Genomic DNA, 22431 nt, shown 5'->3' on the forward strand with positions numbered 1-22431 from the left:
AAAAGTATCAATAAGCACATGAGCAAGTGTTCCAAATCTCTAATAATTAGAGAAATGCAAATCAAAACAACTCTGAGGTATCACCTCACACCTAGCAGATTGGCTAAAATGAAAGAAGGGGAGAGTAATGAATGCTGGAGGGGATGTGGCAAAATTGGGACATTAATGCATTGCTGGTGGAGCTGTGAACTGATCCAGCCATTCTGGCTGGCAATTTGGAATCATGCTCAAAGAGCTATAAAAGAATGCCTGCCCTTTGATCCAGCCATACCACTGCTGTGTTTGTACCCCAAAGAGATCATAGATAAACAGACTTGTACGAAAATATTCATAGCTGTGCTTTTTGTGGTGGCAACAAATTGGAAAAGGAGGGTATGTCCTTCAATTGGGGAATGGCTGAACAAACTGTGGTATATGCGGGTGATGGAATACTATTGTGCTAAAAGGAATAATAAACTGGAGGACTTCCAGGCGAACTGGAGAGACCTCCGGGAACAGATGCAGAGCGAAAGGAGCAGAGCCAGAAGAACATTGTACGCAGAGACTGATATACTGTGGTAAAATTGAATGTAAAGGACTTCTGTACCAGCAGCAATACAATGACCCAGGACAATTCTGAGGGTTTTATGGTAAAGAATGCTACCCACATTCAGAGGAAGGACTGCAGGAGAGGAAACATATAAGAAAAACAACTGCTTGAACGCATGGGTCGGGGTGGACATGATTGAGGGTGTGGACTCGAAACTATCACACCAATGCAACCACCAACAATTTGGAAATTGGTCTTGATCAAGGACACATGACAAAACTAGTGGAAATGTGCATCGGCCATGGGTGGGGGGAGTGAGGGGGACGAAGGGGAAAGGAGGAGCATGAATCATGTAACCATGTTAAAAATGAATATTAATAAATGTATGAAAAAAAAAGTCAGTGTTCCTGGCCACATTGACTGGAAAATACTTTCCACCTACAAGGAGTTAATAGTCCTGCCATACTATGCACTGAGAAGACCACATCTGGAGGATTTTGTTCATCTGGGGTCACTAATAATAATAGCTAGGACTTATGTAGTACTTTAGGGTTTATTAATTGATTTACAAATATTGGTCAATTTGATCCACAAAATAACCCTGAGAAGCAGCATTATCCTCTTTTTACAGATGAAGAAACTGTGATGGCTAGTGGTTTCCCAGGATTATAGAGGTCGTAAAGTCAGAGACAGGATTTGAATTCGGTTCTTCCTGACTCTGGATCCACCACTCTATCCTCTTTCCCATCTAGCTATCAAGAAACTACATGTTGGGAAGGATGTTGCTAAGCTAGAAAGCATCCAGAGAAGGTATCTAAAGAGGTGAAGGCACTTGAGCTCAAGCCAGAAGAGAATTGGTAGAAGGAACTGGGGATATTTAGCCTGCAGAATGGAAAATTCAGCATGAACATGAGTATCATCTTCAAGTTTGAAAAGCTGTTTCCGGGGAGAAGAACCAGGAAGCAGAACCAAGAGCAACAAGTGAAGAGGCCAGGTAAGGCTTAATGTTAGGGAAAACATACTAACAATCAGAAAATGTCCTAGAGCAGAATGGATTGCCTTGGCTTGTAGGTACCCCCTAACTGAAGATCTTGGAGCAAATGGCCACTCATCACCTACATTATAATCTAGATCCCTTTTCAGGTAGGAATTTTATGAGAAGGTTACTAATATTGTCTCCAAGGCTAAGTTTGGTGATTCTGTATTTTTATGATATGAATAATCTCTTCTTCAGCCAAAAATAAAAAAAACCTTCCTTCATTATTTGTGGTCTTGAGAATATATACAGCTATCTGGAAAGGGTAGGACTAAGCTTATTGAAAGGAGGCAGCAAGATGGCTCAGTGGATAGAGTGCTAGACCTAGAGTCATGAAGATCTGAGTTCAAATCCAGCCTCAAGCACTTCCTATCTATATGACCCTGGGCAAGTCACTTAACCTCTGACTGACAAAAGGATCCACTGGAAAAGGAAATGCCAAACCACTCCAGTATTTTCACCAAGAAAAGCCTATGGAGAGCTATGGTCCAAGGGGTCATGAAGAATCAGATATGACTGAGGGAACGAAAAACAACAGCAAGATTAATGAAGGCTAAGCTTAAAAATGTTCATACTGAGCTAGAATGGAAGCCTCCAAACAACTCATCTAGGCTAGTAGAGATAGGGTGTGTCAAGGGTGATATGGAGGGATATCAGGAGAAGACAGAGGGGCAGGAGAATAAACTTTGCCTATTTCCTAGGTTGCTTCAGGGTAGGTGTTGGGGATCGAAGGAAAGTTGGTAGATCCTGCCCAGCCTTCATTTGTCTCCTCTTCCGAACCCTTATTCCTCTCTTAGGCCCTTATCACGTAATCCTTTGCCTTATAGCTTTGTGTGGATCTCATCTCTCTCTCCATTAGATTTTTGAGCTCCTGGATAGTGGAAGCATTTTATTTTTCTATGAATATAGTGAGTTTTCAGTAGTCCCAGATAGCTTCCCAAAGGAAGCTCCAAATTCTGGACACTTCACAAAAGTTAGAGCAGATAATAAGTAATACAAATAACATTCTACATTTATATAGCATTTCACCCTTACAAAATTATTTTCCCATCTACTTTCTCATGATCCTAAGGCCATCCCCCAGAAGATAAGCAGGCAAGGGACCATCATTTACATTTTTCAGATAAGGGAACTTCCCCTCTGACTTACTCAAGATTATATAGCTAGAAAATGGCAAAATAGAACTCAAGCATAGGTCTCCTGACTCAGTTCCCCTAGAGTTCTATCCACTAACCTTACTATCTCTATCTAGGCATTTGAATGAAGTGTGTATATAGAACTTTGGGGGGAAGTAGAGATGCCATGGAAGTTTCTACTGACAATTTCATCAGTTCCTTGAGATTCAAGTGGAAACAAAAGAAATCATGGCAGTAATGGAAGGGACAACTGAACATCTCAGTCTGGTTTGAATCCAGCCCAAAGTAGAAAGATGAATTTGGCCTTTCATCTTCTGCAAAAGAGTGATGAGAGCGAGGAGGAGCCCTACCCCAGTACTACCTACCCTGCTCAGCCTGAGATATACCTGAAGCATTAATAATTAGAGAACCTTCATCAAAGTCAACTTTCCATACACTAAGCCAAACACCAGGTAGCTATAGGAAAAGAAAATCTTTCAAAATTAGTTTTAATGGGATATTAAGGATGTACAATAGAGTGAAGTCATTTTACTCTGTTATCAAATTCTAGGACAAGGTAATCAGATGCCAAATTGGCTAAAATCCAGAGCAACTCAGTGATGTGGAAGGGAATAGCAAGGGCACAAAAAGTGGAAACCAGACCAAATCCCTAAGGAAGAGTAGAAAGAAATAACATGAGACATAAAAGCTAGCAGGAAAAAAATCTACAATTTCATAAGGCAAAGGAGATGGACCCAAGAAAAGTATGACTCTTTGATGGGTGAGAGGAGGGAAACGAGAGATACAGAAGGAGGCTGGTCATGGAGACTGGTCAAATATTCTATTCTGTTTGGTTCTTTATGTAATCCATTGCCTCTGCATTGTTTTTCATCATGATGGAGGTCTTTGGGCCCAGAAAACCTTCCTTTCAGGGCAGGATTTGTGAGCCATACTATTAGAAATGATACTATCCTGACTTTCTTTAGGACAGTGGAAAAACAATAGAAGTGATCCTGTGCCAAGTGCATCCTGGGACAGGAATCCAGGGAACAGGAAGCAAGAGGCAGTCTCAAAATTTCATCCTTTTTACCTCTTTCCCCTTTTCTCTCTTAATGCTTTCTACTCACTCTTTTATCTGACCTTGCAGAAGGAACTTCCTCTAAGGTGGTAGCCTTAGAGCCTAAGACCAAAGACATAGTTATGTGATTGGCATAATAACTGGATGCCAGATGGAGCAACCTAAACATGAAGAAGCAGAACCATGATCAATACAGTTTAGAAGTAACTAAGGCCCAGCAGATGATATTACATCTGCCTGTGGCCTATAGATGAATAAGCTGAGGAGAAATGCTATGTCCATTGCTTCTGCATTTTAGTTCATCAGACTCAGATGTACACATCACATTCATTCCTTTCTATGATTGGCAAATATATGTAATCAAGATTCTTTACCCTTCTTACTCAAAGATCCAAGAGGGCATCAAAAAGGAAACTATGTAAGAGTTAGAGGTAAATGTTTATATAGAAGTTTTTAGTATTTTTATTGCATCAGTGCAAATGTCTAATTCTACGATGGAATGGGCATTTTAGTGAGAAAATAGAACCCAGAAGGAGTGGGGGCTCTGAGCTAAGTAGATAGCAGATTTTGTATTTTAATACTTTGAACAATATTGCATTTCATCCCCTAGATTTTGGACCCAGCCAGGAAAGGGGTAAGCAAAGATATTTAGGACTTAATTTCCATGGATTTAAAGGAGAGAGAGAGAGAGATTGAATGGCCTCTGTAGTTCAGCAGAGATACTGCATCCTCTTTTTAAAAAAAGGGCTGCCCTGATATTCTTGAACAAGAGGGAAAAATAGACATTGAAAGAGTTCATAGATCATCCCCTACATTAAATCCTCAAAAGACAACATCCAGGAATGTAATAGCCAAATTCAAGATTTTCCAGGCCATGGAGAAAATACTGCAAACAGCCAGAAAGAGACCATTCAGATATCAAGGAGCTCCAGTCAGGATTACACAGGATCTGGCAGCCTCCATACTAAGGGACCACAAGGCTTGGAATATGATGTTTAGGAAGGCAAGAGAATTGGGTCTACAACTGAGAATCACCTACCCATCAAAACTGACTATATAAATTCAGGGAAAAGTATGGGCATGCAACAAAACAGAAGATTTCCATGCATTACTAAAGAAAAGACCAGAACTAAATGGAAAATTTGATGTCCAAATACAAAATTCAAGAGAGCCATAAAAAGGAATAATGAACTGGAGCAATTCCACATGAACTGGAAAGACCTCCAGGAATTGATGCAGAGCAAAAGGAGCAGAACCAGCAGAACATTGTACACAGAGACTGATATACTATGGCACAATTGAACATAATGGACTTCTCTACTAGCAGCAATTCAATGATCCAGGACAATTCTGAGGGACTTACGAGAAGGAACGCTATCCACATGTGGAGAAAGAACTGTGGGAGTAGAAACACAGAAGAAAAACATATGATTGATCTCATGGTTTGATGGGGATATGATTGGAGATGTAGGCTCTAGACAATCACCCTACTGAAAATAGTAATAATATGGAAACAGATTTTTAACAATGATACATGTAAAACCCAGTGGAATTGCTCATTGGCTCTGGGAGGGGGAAGAAGAAGAGGAGGGGGAGAATATGAATCATGTAACCATGAGGAAATATTCTAAATTAATTAAATAAATAAATAGATTTTTTTAAGGGCTGTCTTGGAATCAAGACATTCTGAAGGATCTATGAGGGAAAATGCTATCTACTTCCAGAGAAAGAACTTATGGAATCTGAATGCAGATCAAAGCATACTGGTTTTTTTTTTCATTATCTTTCTTTTTCTTGCTTTTTTGTATGTTTTTTTACAACATGACTAATATGGAAATGTGTTTTGCACGACTTCCTATGTATAACCTTTATTAAATTGCTTAGCTTCTCAAATGATAGGGGAAAGGAAGAAGGGTGGAAAAGAATCTGGAACTCAAAAATTATTTTTAAAAGTGAATGTTAAAAAATTATTACATATAATGGAAAAAAACAAATAACTTAAAAAAAGAAAGTTAATGTGATACTTTAAACAAAAGACATCAATAAAAATTTTAAAATAAGAGAAAGAAAAAGAAAAAAAGGGCTATCTTGAATAAGTACCAGAGAAAGTAACTTACAAGACTGAGTTGACTCAAGTAGAACACCACTTGGTGGGCAACTCAGATATTACACTATCTCTCTGGATAATTAAACCAGTGATTAGCTGCCATATTTCTGTAGACTCATGGAAGCATTTGAGCCACACAACCAAAAGGCTCTACACAGGAGCCAATGTCATATTTGTTTAACTTTTTTGTTTTGTTTTTTAAATTAAAGTGATCCACTGTGGTCTGGTGTCAAAAAAAGGATCCAGGGAGAAGGGAAGAGGAGGTAATAAGAATTTGAAGAGTTTGAAGCTGAACAGTCAGGGAGCTTAATCTATATCAAGGTAAATTTAAATAAGGAAATGGAAGATGTGAAGATACTGTTTGTGAAACTTCTTTGAGGAAAAAAAAATCCCAGAAACCTGACAAAATTAAGATACAATGTCCCATCATTTTTCTCTCTTAAACTTATCTAACTTCATTCAGTAGTTGAAAACTCTCAGGGAGACAGTATGATGCAACAGAAAGAGTATTGGCATTTGGATCAAAAGATCTAAGTTCAAGTCCTGACTGTGTGACATTGGACAATTCACTTCCCTTACTTTCCTTACATTTTCCCCTTACTTTTTGCCTTAGTTTCCTCGCCTATAAAATGAAGAGGTTGGACTAGATGACTCAGACATCCCAACTGCCAGCATAAGTTCTACTTGGGGAAATAACATCAGAAAGGATGCTACAATCCTATGTAGGACCTTGGGCAAGTCATTCCTTACCCTGGGCCTCAGTTTCTTCATCTGGAAAAGGAGGAATTTGGACTAGATGGTTTTAAGGTCCTTTCCAGCTCTAGACTTGAAACCTCTCTGACTAGAAGTTTCAAGCTTCAGTAACTAAGAGACTGGAAGTGTCCTCAACAGAAACAGTTAAATCTGAATTAAGAGTAGGCTTAGAAGGAACATGATGACTTCAGTTTTGAAAATGTGCATTTGAAGTTCCAGGAAAACACCTAGAGGAAGGCATCCCATAGGCATATATATATTTATATGTGAGCAGATTAGGTAGGGGAGGATGGAGAATTTTAGAAATGAGGGTGATGTACAAACAAAATATGTAAAAAAGATTTTTTTAAATCAGAGGAAGTATGGAAAGCTGATCTTAGAATCAGTCAGACTTAAATTAAATCCCTCACTTTAACTTATATTTCCTGTGTTACCCTGAACAAGTCATTTAATCAAGATAATCTAGATCATAGATCTCAAGTTGTAAAGAACCTCAGAGGAGTCATCAAGTCCAACTCCCTCATTTTACAGAAAAGGAAACTGAGTCCTATGGAATTACCCAAGGTCATACATAGGATTATAGTATTCCTTCTGGGGCAATCACCCCACTTAAATTCATAAATGGGTCATACAATCATAGAGTTAGAGCTAGAAGAGATGTCAAAAGTCATCTAGTACAATTCCCTCCCCACCTCCCCAGTGCCCCAAGTTGCACATCTCAGTGCCCTGGGCAACTCTCTAAGATTACATATACAAATAGTTGCAATCTGCATTAGTGGATTGTATTTCTTTACCAGGAATTATCCTTACTAACAGCCAAGTCAAAATATGCATTGCATTCATAAATTTTGACCATTTTGATATCTCTATGAAGCAAATTTGTTGGGTTGCTTTCCAAGGTAAGATTTTGAAAACATCACAATGCCACTCTAAAGATATTTAGTCATTTGTTCCTGCCCTCTTTTATGAATATGCAGGGAGAGAGATGAATAAGACTTAATCAGAAATTAGAAGACCAAGGAAGAGGTCATTTGGAAGGGTGACAGCTTGATATTCCTCACTCAACCAAAACTAAACTTGGCATCTGATCTGACAGTGCTACTGAGACTGAGGCCAGAAATGGAAGGGAGAACAAAAGAAACTGCAAATTTCCTCCTACTCACATTGGGTTTTCAGAGCTCTCTGGCTCAAGGTAACATTTTAATATACAAAAATTGGCTTGGAGTTCTGCAAAGAAAGCCTGGGTGTAATTCAGCTTGGAGCATCTTCGCTAATTAAATAAGTCAATAAACTGGAAGTCCAAAAACTGGCAACAATACACTATGAAGAGCTCTATAAGGAAACAGGGAGGGGGTCTTTGTGCAGCTGGCAGGCTTCTTCCAGCCTGGTCCCAGGGTTGGCACTTTTACACTGAATCTGAAGAGCATGGAGTATATTCTAGTAATTTAAAGCCATCATCTAGGACAGTGATGGGCAAACTATTCCCTGAGGGCCAGATCCAGGCTGTAGTTTGTCCATCACTGCCTTAAGCAATAGCCACATCTGGATGTGGGGGCTTAGTGATTAGAGAATTGCTTAAGGCAGTGATGGGCAAACTATGGCCTGGATCTGGTCCTCGGGGAATAGTTTGCCCATCACTGATCTAGGATGTTTTGTGTCCTTCAGGGAGCACAGACTCTTGGTTTATAACTCTTAGTGCTGCTTCTTCACCTCAGGACCCAGAGCCAAAGTCTCCCCAAATCATGGAGTGAATACAAGGAGTTTAAGAATTATACTCACAATGCACCCTTCTTCCCCATAATTAAAATAAGGTGTAAGGTGTCCCTTCCATTCTACCATTTTCATTTTGAACTATGGGAAAATGCATCTTCAGAGAGATGCACTTATTTTGGTTATTACTGCTGTCTGGACAGTTGATGCTCACCTCTAAGACCAAGGTACCAAGCATTGGGCATCTGAGATATCCAAACCATAAATTTGAGGTGATGATTTTTCAAGTAAGCACCAGGCTCAGAGCCAAAAACCCAGGATTAAAATCTCAGTTCCATCACTTCCTAGCTTTTTGGCTTGGTGCAAGCTCTGAAATGGGGGTGACAATATTTGAAATAAGAACCTCAAAGAGTTGGATGAATAAAGTCTTTTCCAAAGTGTTACAGAATTGCCATTTGCTAAGGTACTGGCAAGTGTCAAGCAACCAATCAATGAGCAAGTATTTATTAAATAGTCACTATGTGCCAGCCACTGTGCTGTGTGCTGGGAAGATAGAGACAAAAATAAAAACAGTCTTCACTAGCAAAGATCCTTGCATTAAATTTGAAAATTCAACAAATATAATCAACAAGCTAAATTTCACAATTCAGTAATAATTAGTCTGCACCAGGAGTTGTTCAGGTGCTGAAGATGCAAAAACAAAAAATAAAAATCTCTGCCTTCAAGAAGATTACGCTTCCCACAGGAGTAGAGGGATATAACAGGCATTCAAATAAGTACAATATAAGGTGATTTGGAGAAGAAGAGAACTATTGAATGAGAAGATCAGAAAAGACTTCATAGACAAAGTGAAACCTGAGCTAGTGGAAGATAAGAATTCTCAGACAGAGTAGTGAAGAGGGAGTGATTTTCAGCCAAGGAAAATTGCCTATGTAAAGAGCAGTCAGATATAAAGTGACAAGTCAAGAGCATCTAAGCTCTTGTGATGGCGAAATTTTTAGAGACAGAATGCTGGCCCCCCACCCCAACTGAGTGCTGTGCAACCCCACCCCAGATGGCATGCCCTACCCCTCCCCACAATTGAGTGTTGGTTGCACCTTGCTCCCACCCTTACCCCACACAGGGGAGAAAGAAAGCACTCCCATTGGGCTTCTGGGCAGAGGAGTAGGTGAAGTGAGGAATGTCCTCAGCAAGTGTAGAGAGGAGGAGGGGAGTAGCCTGAGCATTCCACTCCCCTCCAGCTCTGCCACCTGTGAGTCACTCACCTTACCCCCATATGCTCCCATTGGGCCGCTGGGCAGAGGGACAGGGAATGTGAAAAATGTCATCAGGCATGGTGGAGAGCGGGAAGGGAGCAGTTTCACCTAAGTCCCTCTGCCTTTATAGTAACAAATATTGGTGGTGGTGGGGGGGGGGAGGGCAGCCATGTGCCCACAGAGAGTACTCTGCATTCAATCTTTGGCTTCCATGCCATAGGTTCACCATCACTGATCTAAGCACTTAGGTGGTACTGCAGTGGTTAGAGCACTGGGACCAATGACAAGAAGACCTGAGTTCAATTGTGACCCATACACTGATTAGCTGTGTAGCCCTGAGCAAGTTACTTAACTTCTGTCTCAGGTTCTAACTTCAAAATGGGAATAAATATAGCACCTACATCACATGGTTTTGGAGAAGATCAAATAAGATAATATTTGCAAAGTACTTAGCACATAGTAGGCTCTATATAAATGCCCTTGCCATCAAGTACAGGGAAACAACTGTAACAACTATATTAAACTCTGGTTTTTAATTTTCATAGTTTATTAATATTTACTTGAATAAGGGAAGGCAGACAGATATAGAGAAAAGCCTATTTCTAACTAGCCACATGAGTGCTTCTCCACATGGCTCTCTCTCCCACCTTCCTTTTGCTGCACACCCAAGGGAATAGAGAGACCCCACTTCCTGGAACCCCTCTTTTATATCTCCTCCTTTACCCCAGATCCATAACCTGATCCTTTCCAGGTCATGTGCCTAGGTCACTCTCCCGTGATCCATGCTGGTGCACACTGACATGACATAGTACTAGTAGTCCTGGGACACAGGTAGGACCCCAGTACATGATCCTGGGAGGGGTAGGGTTCTCACACAATCCTCCCTTTGATTTTTTGACATCAGTATTAATGTTTTTGATTTGAAGGATAAGTTTACAATATCTATTAGCCCTAATACCAATACATATCCAAAAGCTTTAGACAATGGAAACCTGCCACTGATTGTCAAGTATTATGGGACTTTAACTAATAGTTGTGTCTCATTTCAGAAGAAGGGATCAGAAAAGGGCTACGGCACAGTGCATGGATGTACATGGTAAAGGAGACCAACAATCCCTGTGGGATTGATGAGGATCTGCACCAAGATAGAGGACTTGTTTTGCAGTTCGAGGAAGTGGCTGTTTGACTAATTCAAATGTTGGACATCCCCATGCCAAGTTTCTACAAGTACCTTAGTTTGGCTTTCATTTTAGTTGCCCTATCTCTGGGATTGAAAATAAAATCAGACCAGAGAATCATACTTCCCTTTTACCTCAGACTCTTGTCCCCTTCTCTTTTATAGTATGGAAATTTTCCATAGTCCTGATTATCAATTGAGCAAGTACAATATTACTGAAGCTTGTAGGATATAAGTCACTCTAACTGGGCCTTGCAGGTGTTTCAAAGTTTGTTATGGCTTTATTTTACTCATAATTTTATACACATAAGATTTTGACATATATTTTTATCCAGATTTAATTTTTCTCTTCTATTTAGTTTTTGGGTTTTTGGTTTTCTTTTGAGAATTTATTCATATACCCCATAACTCAGCCATTTATCCCAGGGTGATTCTAGTGTTGGTCAACACGCTCCTAAGAGGGGATTGTATAATTATCCTCCATTCCAAAGCTTTAAATCTTATAAAGCAATTTTAGGAAAAGAAAATTGTTAACATCCCAAATCGAGAATGTGGATCTTTTGGAGAAGATGTTATAAGGATGCCTACAGAAATCACACACTACATCAAAAGATCCAGAGCGAGCTTTGGGATATAATGAACTGAACTGAAGGGGGTTGAACATATTTATTCTGAATGTAAACTCTTAGGTAAAAGGGGAGTGTCCCCTAATTAACTTTTTGTCAATGCATCTATCAATCATTTTTTTTCTTTCTCCTTTTTGTTTTCTTCCCCTCTTATCTCCAAATTGTAATTCCCTCTATGTGAAGTGCAATATTTTATACACCCCTAATAAGAGAATTTTTAGATGGATAAACTGGTAAATTGTGAAATGATTCACTGGAGAGACTTGGCATGTTAATCTCCCAGAAACTTCAAGTGAGGAGATTTTAACATGCTTGTCTCCCAATAAAATCATAGAGGGGATTCTCAGAAGTGAATTTCTCTCTCTGAAGTGTCGCTTTTTTATGTCATCTCTCAATGACATGTCAAATACCACTGAGTAAATTTAGGTGTAGAAGAGTCTCATAAAAAGGAAGTTAAAGAACAATCCCATCTTCATAGAACCAATGAACTAATGAGACAAGAAACAATTATTTCACAGGCACTGCCCATCTGAGCAGCCCAGGCAAATTAAGAAACTATGATTGGTTCCTGAGATGTGATGTGTGAGAGTTACTGGGTAGAGAAAAAAGCTTGGAAGTTGAGAGCAGGAGGTATTGGGAGTTTTTTGGCACTCATGTGGAGGAGCAGAGTAGACCCTTAGTGGATTGTAGCTAGAAGTCCATAATGATTACAATAGATTAGAAAGATTAAGTACCTCTCTATCTCTCTCTTTTTCTTCACTTAATTTTTTTTTATTTAGAATATTTTCAATGGTTTCATGATTCATGATTCTCCTCCCTCTTTCCAACCCCATTCCAGAACTGAGAAGCAGTTCCACTCGGTTATATATGTATCATTGTTCAAAATCTATTTGCATGTTATTCATATTTGTAGTAGAGTGACTTTTTAAGATTAAAACCCTAATCACATCCCCATTGAACTATGTGATCAGTCATGTTTTTCTTTTGCGTTTCTGTTCCCATAGTTCTTTCTCTGCATAGGGATAGCGTTCTTTCTCATAAGTTCCTTGGGATTGTCCTGAGTTATTGCACTGCTGCTAATAGAAAAATCTATTACATTCGATTGTGCCATAATGTATCAGTCTCTGTGTACAATGTTCTCCTGATTCTGCTCCTTTTGCTCTACATCAATTCCTGAAAGAAAAACAGCTATAAATATTTTGTACAAGTCTTTTTCCTTATTATCTCTTTGGGGTACAAATCCAACAGTGGTATGGCTAGGTCAAAGGATAGGCATTCTTTTAAGGACCTTTGGACATAGTTGCCCTCCAGAATGGTTGGACCAATTCACAACACCACCAACAGTGTATTAGGGTCCCAATATTGGCACATCCCCTCCAACATTTATCACTTTCCTTTGCTGCCATATTGGCCAGTCTGCTAGGTGTAAGGTGGTAGCTCAGAGTTGTTTTAATTTGCATTTATTTAATCAGGTGTGATTTAGAACACTTTTTCATGTGCTTATTGATAGTTTTGATTTCATCATGTGAAAACTGCCTATTCATATCCCTTGACCATTTGTCAATTGGGGAGTGGCTTGATTTTTTGTAAATTTGACTTAGTTCCTTATATATTTGGGAAATTAAACCTTTGTCAGAAAGTTTTGTTATAAAAATGTGCTCCCAGTTTGTTGCTTTCCTTCTCATTTTAGTTGCATTGGCTTTGTCTGTACAAAAATCTTTTTAATTTGATGTAATCAAAGTCATTCATTTTACATTTTGCAATATTCTCTCTCTCTTGCTTGATCTTAAATTCCTTCCTTTTCCACAGATCTGACAGGTATACTATTCTATGTTCACCTAATTTATTTATGGTTTCACTCTATATTTAAGTCATTTACTCATTTTGAATTTGTCTTTGTATAGGGTGTAAGATGTTGATCGAAACCTAATTTTCCCAGTAATTTTTGTCAAATAGTAAGTTCTTGTCTCCAAATCTGGGGTCTTTGGGCTTATCAAACACTAGATTACTGATGTAATTTACCCCTAGTCTATTCCACTGATCCACCCTTCTGTCTCTTAGCCAGTACCATATTGTTTTGATGACCACTGCTTTATAGTACAGTTTAAAATCTAGTACAGCTAAGCCCTCATCCTTCACTTTTTTTCGTTATTTCCTTTGATATGCTTGATCTTTTGTTCTTCCAGGTGAATTTTGCTATAATTTTTTCTAATTTTGTAAAGGGTTTTAGTAGTTTGATAGGTATGGCACTGAATGTGTAATTAATTTGGATAGGATTGTCATTTTTATTATATTAGCTCATTCTACCCAGGAGCAATTAATGTTTTCCCAATTGTTTAGATCTAGTTTTAATTATGTGGAAAGTGTTTTGTAGTTGTGTTCATATAATTTCTGTCTTTTTCTTGGCAGATATATTCATAAATATTTTATATTGTCTATAGTTATTTTAAATGGAATTTCTCTTTCTAACTCTTGCTGCTGGGATGTGCCAGAAAATGCTGAGGAAACCACTGAGAACCTTCAGTGCACACGAGTCTAAGACCACCAACAATTTCACCAGAACTCATGTTGAAGGGATTGTCCCACTGAAGTGCCAACAAGCAGAGAGGGTCTCCTCACTGAACAACCAAGGAAGGAATCACTCCACTCACCACCATAACATGACACAGGATCCAGGGAAAGAGTCTCTTTCTCCAGTCCAGCTCACCAATGCAGAGAGAATGACTGAATCCTTGAGCTGGCCTTTTAAAGCAGTTTTCTTAACTTCACATCCCCTACTTTACGTGAACCAATCACAGTCCTTCAATTTGCCTAGCACTGCCCAGGGTGTGGGCAGTGACTTTTGGAGTTGTCAATCACTCTAGCAAGTGACTTGTGAACTCTCATAATTAGTGACTGGTAAGGTACTAAGTACAGGTACTTACGTTTTTGATTGATTAACTTAAAAGTTGTTGATTGATAGACAAAGAGAGTTTGATTCACTCTTTGCAATAATTACCTTAATTTCCTTTTCATTAGAGGTGAGATCACTCTTTTCATCTTTGATATTCTTTTTTTATTAGATTGACCAGTATTTGACCTATTTTATGTTTTTTCAAAATACCAGGGTATGATAAACCCAAAGAACCCAACTTTTGGAACAAAAATCCACTATTTGACAAAAACTGCTGGGAAGGGGGCAGCTGGGTAGCTCAGTGGATTGAGAGCCAGGCCTAGAGACGGGAGGTCCTGGGTTCAAATCCAGCCTCAGACACTTCCCAGCTGTGTGACCCTGGGCAAGTCACTTTACCCCCATTGCCTACCCTTACCACTCTTCCACTTATAAGTCAATACACAGAAGTTAAGGGTTTAAAATTAAAAAAAATCTGCTGGGAAAATTGGAAAACAATATGGGAGAGATTAGGTTTAGATCAACATCTCACACCCTACACCAAGATAAATTCAGAGTGGGTGAATGACTTGGATATAAAGAAGGAAAATATAAGAAAACACAGAATATATCTCTTGGAAAGGAAATATTTATAAAGCAAGCAAGATTTAGAAAAAATTACAAAATGTAAAATAAATAATTTTAACTACATTAAATTAAAAAGGTTTTGTACGAACAAAAACAGTGCAACTAAAATCAAAAGGGAAACAACAAACTTGGAAAAAATCTTTATAACAAAAACTCTGAAAAAGGTCTAATTACTCAAATATACAAGGAGCTAAATCAATTGTACAAAAAATCAAGCCATTCTCCAATCGATAAATGGGCAAGGGACATGAATAGGCAATTTTCAGATAAAGAAATCAAAACTATCAATAAGCACATGAGAAAGTGTTCTAAATCTCTAATAATTAGAGAAATGCAAATCAAAACAACTCTCAGGTACCACCTCACACCTAGCAGATAGGCTAAAATGATAGCAGGGGAGAGTAATGAATGTTTGAGGGGATGTGGCAAAATTGGGACATTAATGGTGGAGTTGTGAACTGATTGAACCATTCTGGATGGCAATTTGGAACTATGCCCAAAGAGCGCTAAAAGAATGCCTGCCCTTTGATCCAGCCATACCATTGTTGGGTTTGTACCCCAAAGAGATCATAGGGAAAAAGACATGTACAAAAATATTTATAGCCTCACTCTTTGTGGTGGCAAAATACTGGAAAATGAGGGTATGCCCGTCAACTGGGGAATGGCTGAATAAATTGTGGTATATGCTGGTGATGGAATACTATTGTGCTCAAAGGAATAATAAATTGGAGAATTCCATGTGAACTGGAATGACCTCCAGTAATTGATGCAGAGTGAAAGGAGCAGAACCAGGAGAACATTATACACAGAGACACTGTGGTAAAATCAAATGTAATGTACTTCTGTACTAGCAATAATGCAATGACCCAGGACAATTCTGGGGGATTTATGGAAAAGAATGCTATCCACATTCAGAGGAAGAACTACAGGAGTGGAAACACAGAAGAAAAACAACTGCTTGAACACATGGGTTGATGCAGACACAATTTGGATGTAGACTCTTATTGACCACCCTAGAACAATTGTCAATAATATGGAAATACATCTTGATTCGATGACATAGGAAGAAACCAGTGGAAATGCGCATTGGCTCCTGGGGGGATGGGGAGGTGGGGGAGAGCAAGAACATGAATCATGGAACCATGAAAAATTTTTTTCTAAAAAATAAAAAGAAAAGAAAAAAGTACTAGCTCCTAGTCTTATTTAATAGTTTTTTTCCCTTTACTTTTATTAATTTCTTCTTCAACTTTTAGGATTTCCAATTTAGTTTTTATCTGGGGATTTTTAATTTGTTCTTTTTCTAATTTTTTAAGTTGCCAGGCCAATTCACTGATCTCCTCCCTCTCTATTTTGTTGTTATAGACACTCAGAGATATACATTTTCCCCTGAATACTGCTTTGGCTGTATCCCATAGGTTTTGATATGATGTCTCCTCATTGTCATTCTCTTTAGTGAAGTCCATAATTGTTTCTATGATTTCTTCTTTGACTCATCAGTTTTGAAGAATTAGATTATTTAGTTTCTAATTAATTTTAAATTTGTCTTTCCAAGGACCCTTGTTAAGTATAATTTTTATCACAATATGATCTGAAAAAGTAGCATTTATTAGTTTTTCTAGCATTTAATTTACTTCCCTTACTTCATTCTTATTTGTTTTTTTTTTTGGTTCTATTTATCTAGTTTTGAAAGGGGAAGGTAGAGATCCCCCACTAGTATGGTCTTGCTATTTCCTCCTTGAGCTCCTTAAAATTTTCCTTTAGAAATCTAGATGCTATACCATTTGGTTCATAAATGTTTAGTAATGATATTTCTTCATCGTTTATATTACCTTTTCTCAAAATGTAATTTCCTCCCTTATCTCTTTTAGTCAGATCAATTTCTACTTTGGCTTTGTCTGGTATCATGATTGCTACTCCTGCTTTTTTTTTAACTTTAGATGATGCATAATAAATTCTGCTCCAGCCTTTTACCTTGAATCTGTGTGTGTCACTCTGCTTCAAATGTGTTTCTTGTAAACAACATATAGTAGGATTCTGTTTTTTAATTCACTCAGCTATCTGCTTCTGTTTAATGGGTGAGTTCATTCATTACTAACTGTGTATTGCCCTCATTACTAACTTTTTATTGCCCTCCATTGTATTATCCCCTTTAGATCCTGATCTATTCCCTTTCACTTTGTTATTCCTCACCACTATTTTGCTTTTTGTCACCCCTCCAGTTCCCCTTCCCTTCAATTACCACCCCCTTCCCTTGTCTTGTTCCCCTTCTTCTTCTCTTAGGGTGATAGAATTCTATACCCCAATGAGTATACTCTTTTTCCCCTCTCTGAGCCAATTATAATGGGAGTAAAGTTTATGGATTGCCCATCATCACCCTTATCCTCCCCTTCTCTGTATTGATTTTTCACACCTCTTCATGTTTTATAATTTATTCTATTCTACCTCTCTCTTCCCTTTTCTCTCATTGCAACCCGCTCTTTTAGGCCTTGACTGATTTTTTTCCTATCATTCATATGCATACATATCATATTACACATACATATAATTCCATATCATCACATTTACATATACATCATATCATCTTATATATCACATCATCATAATCAGCTTACTTCTCCACCCTCTTTCTCAGTAAATTCCTTCTAAATTCTCTACTGCTACGAGTAATTTTTGAAAATGACAGAAATCCTCTACCCATGTAGACATATTAAAATTTTTACTTTAATGAGTCCCTTAAATTTGGTCTTTCTTATTTACCTTTTTGGGCTTCTCTTGTGTCTCATATCTGGCCTTCAAATTTTTTGTTTAGATCAGGCGTATTCCACAGAAATGCTTGGAAATCTTCTAATTTATTGAGTGTCCATTTTTACCCTGAAAGAATATACTCAGTTTTGCTGAATAGGTGACTCTAGGTTGTAAACCAAATCTTTTGCCTTCCTGAATATCATATTTCATGACTTTTGATCTTTTAATGTAGAAGTTGCTAGATCCTGTGTGATGCTGATTGTAGTTTCATGGTATTTGAATGGCTTCTTTCTGGCTGCTTAAAGTATTTTTTCCTTGGCTTGGGGGCTCTTGAATTTAGCTATTATATTCCTGGAAGTTGTCATTTGAGGATTTCTTTCTGGAGGTGATCTGTGAATTCTTTCAATTTCAATTTTATTTTCTTGTTTGAGGTTCTCTTTCTTGTAATATATGTTCTTCTTTCTTATAATATAAGGTACAAGATTTTTTTCTTCATCTTGGCTTTCAGATAGTCCAGCAATTCTCAAACTTTCTCTCCTGGATCTATTTTCTAGGTCGGTTGTTTTTTTCAATAAGCTATTTCATGTTTTCCTCTATTTTTTCATTCCTTTGATACTGCTTTATTGTTTCTTGATTTCTCATGAAATCATTATTTTCTAGATGGTCAATTCTGATTTTTAAGTCCTGATTTTCCTCCATCAGTTTTTGGTTCTCCTTTTTCAATTGGCCCATTTCTTCTTGCATCACTTTTTTCCTCCCAACACTTTCATTTCTCTTTCCTACTTTTCCTCTGCCTCTCTTAATTGTTTTTTGAAATCCTTTTTTAGTTCTTCCAGAATCTATGTCCAATCCATATTTTTCTTTTTTTGCTTTGGGTATGTTTCCTTTGCTTTCATTGTCCCCTTCTGTGTCTGTACCTTGCTCTTTGTCTCCATAAAATTTTTATTTAGGTGTTTTTTGGCTGTTGTTATCTCATTTTTCCTATCTAATTATAGATATTCTCTGTTTCCTGAGAAGTTGGGGTACCCTCTTAAACTTCAGTCCTTTATTGATGTATTTTTCAGCTTATTTTCTGGGTTGTTACTAGTTTACCAGACAGTTGGAGGGCTGAGAGCTCTGATAGTCTCCTCCCAGGGCAGATTCAATTGACCCCTGAGATGCTCATAGCTTAATGACTTTCCTCAGGCCTGGGTGTAAACTTTTGTTCTCACTATGAACTTGATCAGATCAAGGGGTGATCAAATTCTAGCCCCAGGCTTAGGCTCAAGTTTTTGGTCTCAAGGTATTCTTGATTCTTTCAGGCACATCCTTGATTGCCCTGTCCTGGAGCTCCACTCTTAGTTTTGGGATAAAAGATCCAGGGGGTCTCCCCTGACAACTGTGTCCTCACCCAAAACCATGGATTATGTCCTCATCCCAAACCCAGACTAGGATTCCTGGCTTGCTCTGGGCCCACATGGATTAGCTTCTTTCAGCCCAGATTGTCCTTAGCTGAGACTCCTGACTTCTCCACAGGTTTGAGATTTCAAGGGGTGTGAGTTGGCCTGGACCACTATTTGCCCAGGCAGGATCTCAGAGTCTTAATATTAGCTAGGACTTAAATTCAGAACCTGTGACAGCAGATGGCGGGGGTGGGGCGAGTTGTGGTTTGCTCTTGGCTTGCTCTTCACCCATTTCTATACCCTCCTACTAGTTCTGCTCCCCTCTAACCATAGTTCCCTAGATGATCTCTGCCTACCTTTTGGGTTTTTCTTTTCTTGAAAGTTGTTTCGCTCTGTCTCCTTGTTGGTTCTTTCCCTCCTGTATTCATCTTGTGGTGATATTTTAATCTTGTTTGGAAAGGATTTAGGGATTAAATTTATGGTTGGACTAAATATAATAAAATGTGGTTACTCGTTTTAAAAAATTAATATTAGCATATTTATTTACAAAAAGAGAGGAAGAGTGAAAGTAGGGAAATGTGAAAGAGGGCAGAGTAAGATATCTAACCTAATATTTGCTCCGGCCACTGGCTCAACCCAGGCAGGGCTAATTAGCCCTCAGCCAAAGGACCCTCAGCTGGAGGGCCTGGTGGTGAATATAACAAAGGTTCCACACATGGGGCCTCCTCCAAGACAGGGAGGCCTTTCTGGAAACTAATCTCTCCAGAATCCAGGAAAGGAGTCAGGTTTTCATCACCCAAGCCATAGTTTCACTTTGCTTTCCCAGTCCAAGATCCTTCAAGAGCTCAAAGACCTCACAAAGACTTCCTCACAAGAAGTTTAAGCCCTTTCTAAAGACCCTTTATACGTCCCTTCCTGTCCCTTCCTCTACTTTATTGGATGAATTGCAGTCTTTAAATTTGCTTAACATTGCCAAGGGGGGCAGTCAGTCACTTCTGGAGGTGTAAACCACTTTAGTAAGTGATTTGTGAACATCCCCTACTTAAGGGGTGTCTTGCTTTTGGTTGATTAAATTTAAAAGTAGGCAAGGGGAGAATTAATCCTATCTTCATAGGATTTTCATGGTGAAATGGAGCTGCTGCCCTAGTTACTCCTACTTTTCCCTCTCGTTACTACTGCTTTTGATTTAATAAAGTTATTAAGCTACAACCAGCCTCATCATTTTAAATATTACACAGCATTAGAGTTTGGCTGAAACATATAATTCTTGAAAAGGAGAGAAGGAAATGGTGAAGGAAGCTAGGCTTCAATAAGGTTCAAAAGCCAAGCTGAGGAGTTTGCCTTTTGTCCCAGAGGCAATGGAGAGCCATTGAAGATTTCAGAACAAGGGAGTGACATTCAATAAATTTTGATTCTACAGACATTTCCTAGATGTCTACTATGTGCAAGGCTCTTTCTAGGCAATAGGGTTACAAAGATAAATGTGAAATAATCCCTTCCCTTTGGAAGTTTAAATTCTACTCTGTCAAATGTGTCTGGGAAACATAATTTGAGATATAATATCAAGGATGAATTAAAAAGATTAGAGATTGGAAACAGAGATAAGAATGGAGGAGAAAGGGATTGCAGAAATTAAAAGGGAATAATGTCCTGAGTCTACACTAGAAGCCAGTGAGCTTAAATTCTATCCCAGATGAAATTATTGAACACACTGTTAAAGGGATATTTTGTAAACAGCTACCTAAAGAAGCAAAGATCACTATGAGCCAATGTAACAAAAAAAAAAGAGATTGTGTTGAATTAACCTTTTTCAATAGGGTGGTTAGAGTAGCAGATTAGAGGAATGGTCTTGGCCAGTGATGTTGAATCTTTTAGAATCTTTTAGACACTGTGTGCCATGACCAGCCACCCCCCCCCCCAGACTGGGTGCCCCACCCCTTACTCTAGACAGGAGTATGAGAAAGGGAGAAAGTGGCCCCGGTACTTCACTTAAGGGGGGAGCAAGAACTTCTATTGGGCTACTGGACAGAGGGGCGGGGAGGAGTGTTGGAGAGGGATAAGGGAGCAGCTTACACCAGAGTCCCTCTGCCTTTCTAGTGAATAACTCTGATGGGCTATGGAGATCATGCCTACAGAGAAGTTTCTGTGTGCCATCTTTGACATGAATGCCATAGGTTCACCATCACGGGTCTTGGCATATATTTCAGCAAAGCAATCTTTCAATGTTATCCCCTAGAAATATATTGGCTAGATGGTAGTGCTGTTAAGTAGACTGTCAAACCCAGAGTAGTCATTTTTTAATGTTTTTTTTAAATAACTATTTTAAAAACTTTCTGAACTTTAACACTAAAAAAAGAATTTCCATAAAGCTAGCACAACATAAAAAGAGGATTATGTTCATATCTCTTACATATATACGTGCTATAATATAAAGTATGTGTGTATACATACATATGTACATATGTACATACATATATTTATCCATATATTACTTTCAAAACTATCCTGCTTGGAGCGAGTGTGAGGAGCCGTGACAGAGGAAGGAGCGCGAGAGCGAGCGTGTGTGTGTGTGTCCGAGCCTCCCGCCCTCCCACACTGCTGCCGCCGCGAGGGAGGAGCTGCCAACCGTTCGCGGCGGTCACGAGGAGCCTCACTGTGATTGAAGGACTGAAGGGAGCGAGCGGCGGCGGCGCGGCGGACTGCGGCCGGACGATCTCCATGGCGAGGCGCAGCTTCTCCAGCAGCAGCGGCGCAGCCTCCTCGACCCGCGGGCTCTAGTGCCCCGAAGCAGCCTCACTAGTTCCCACAGCCCCGGCCCTCGGGAGCCGCTTCCTTCCTCCGTTCCTCCCTCCCTTCCCCCCTTCTGTCCTTCGCTGCCCGCGCCCTCGGGCGGGTTGGCGGCGGCCGAGCCCTGGCGGGAGGAGGAGAAGGAGAAGGAGGGGTTACCCGCCTCTATGATTAAGTTTAAGCCGAACCAGACGAGGACGTACGACCGCGAGGGCTTCAAGAAGCAGGCGGCCTGCCTGTGCTTCCGCAGCGAGCAGGAGGACGAGGTGCTGTTAGTTAGTAGCAGTCGATATCCAGATCAATGGATTGTCCCTGGTGGAGGAATGGAGCCTGAGGAAGAGCCGGGTGGTGCTGCAGTAAGAGAGGTGTATGAAGAGGCTGGTGTCAGAGGAAAATTGGGCAGACTTCTGGGGATATTCGAGCAGAATCAAGACCACAAACATCGCACTTATGTTTATGTTCTTACTGTCACCGAAATATTGGAAGACTGGGAAGATTCTGTTAACATAGGCAGGAAGAGAGAATGGTTCAAGGTTGAAGATGCCATTAAAGTTCTTCAGTGTCATAAACCTGTACATGCTGAGTATTTGGAAAAACTGAAGTTGGGCTGTTC

General features: G+C 39.3%; 1 protein-coding gene across 1 annotated transcript in view; it reads left to right on the forward strand.

Moving 5' to 3' along the window:
* The first annotated feature begins 21740 nt into the window (after positions 1-21740).
* The window catches only part of LOC123253470 (diphosphoinositol polyphosphate phosphohydrolase 3-beta-like), a 25985-nt gene continuing 25294 nt past the window's right edge, over positions 21741-22431 (forward strand). Inside the window, exon 1 of the mRNA XM_044682659.1 lies at positions 21741-22427. Coding sequence (XP_044538594.1) covers positions 21986-22427 — 442 coding nt within the window. The 5' untranslated portion in view covers positions 21741-21985. The remainder of the gene's footprint in view (positions 22428-22431) is intronic.

Source organism: Gracilinanus agilis, chromosome X (genome assembly GCF_016433145.1).
Source record: "Gracilinanus agilis isolate LMUSP501 chromosome X, AgileGrace, whole genome shotgun sequence".
In the NCBI taxonomy this organism is placed as follows: Eukaryota; Metazoa; Chordata; class Mammalia; order Didelphimorphia; family Didelphidae; genus Gracilinanus; species Gracilinanus agilis.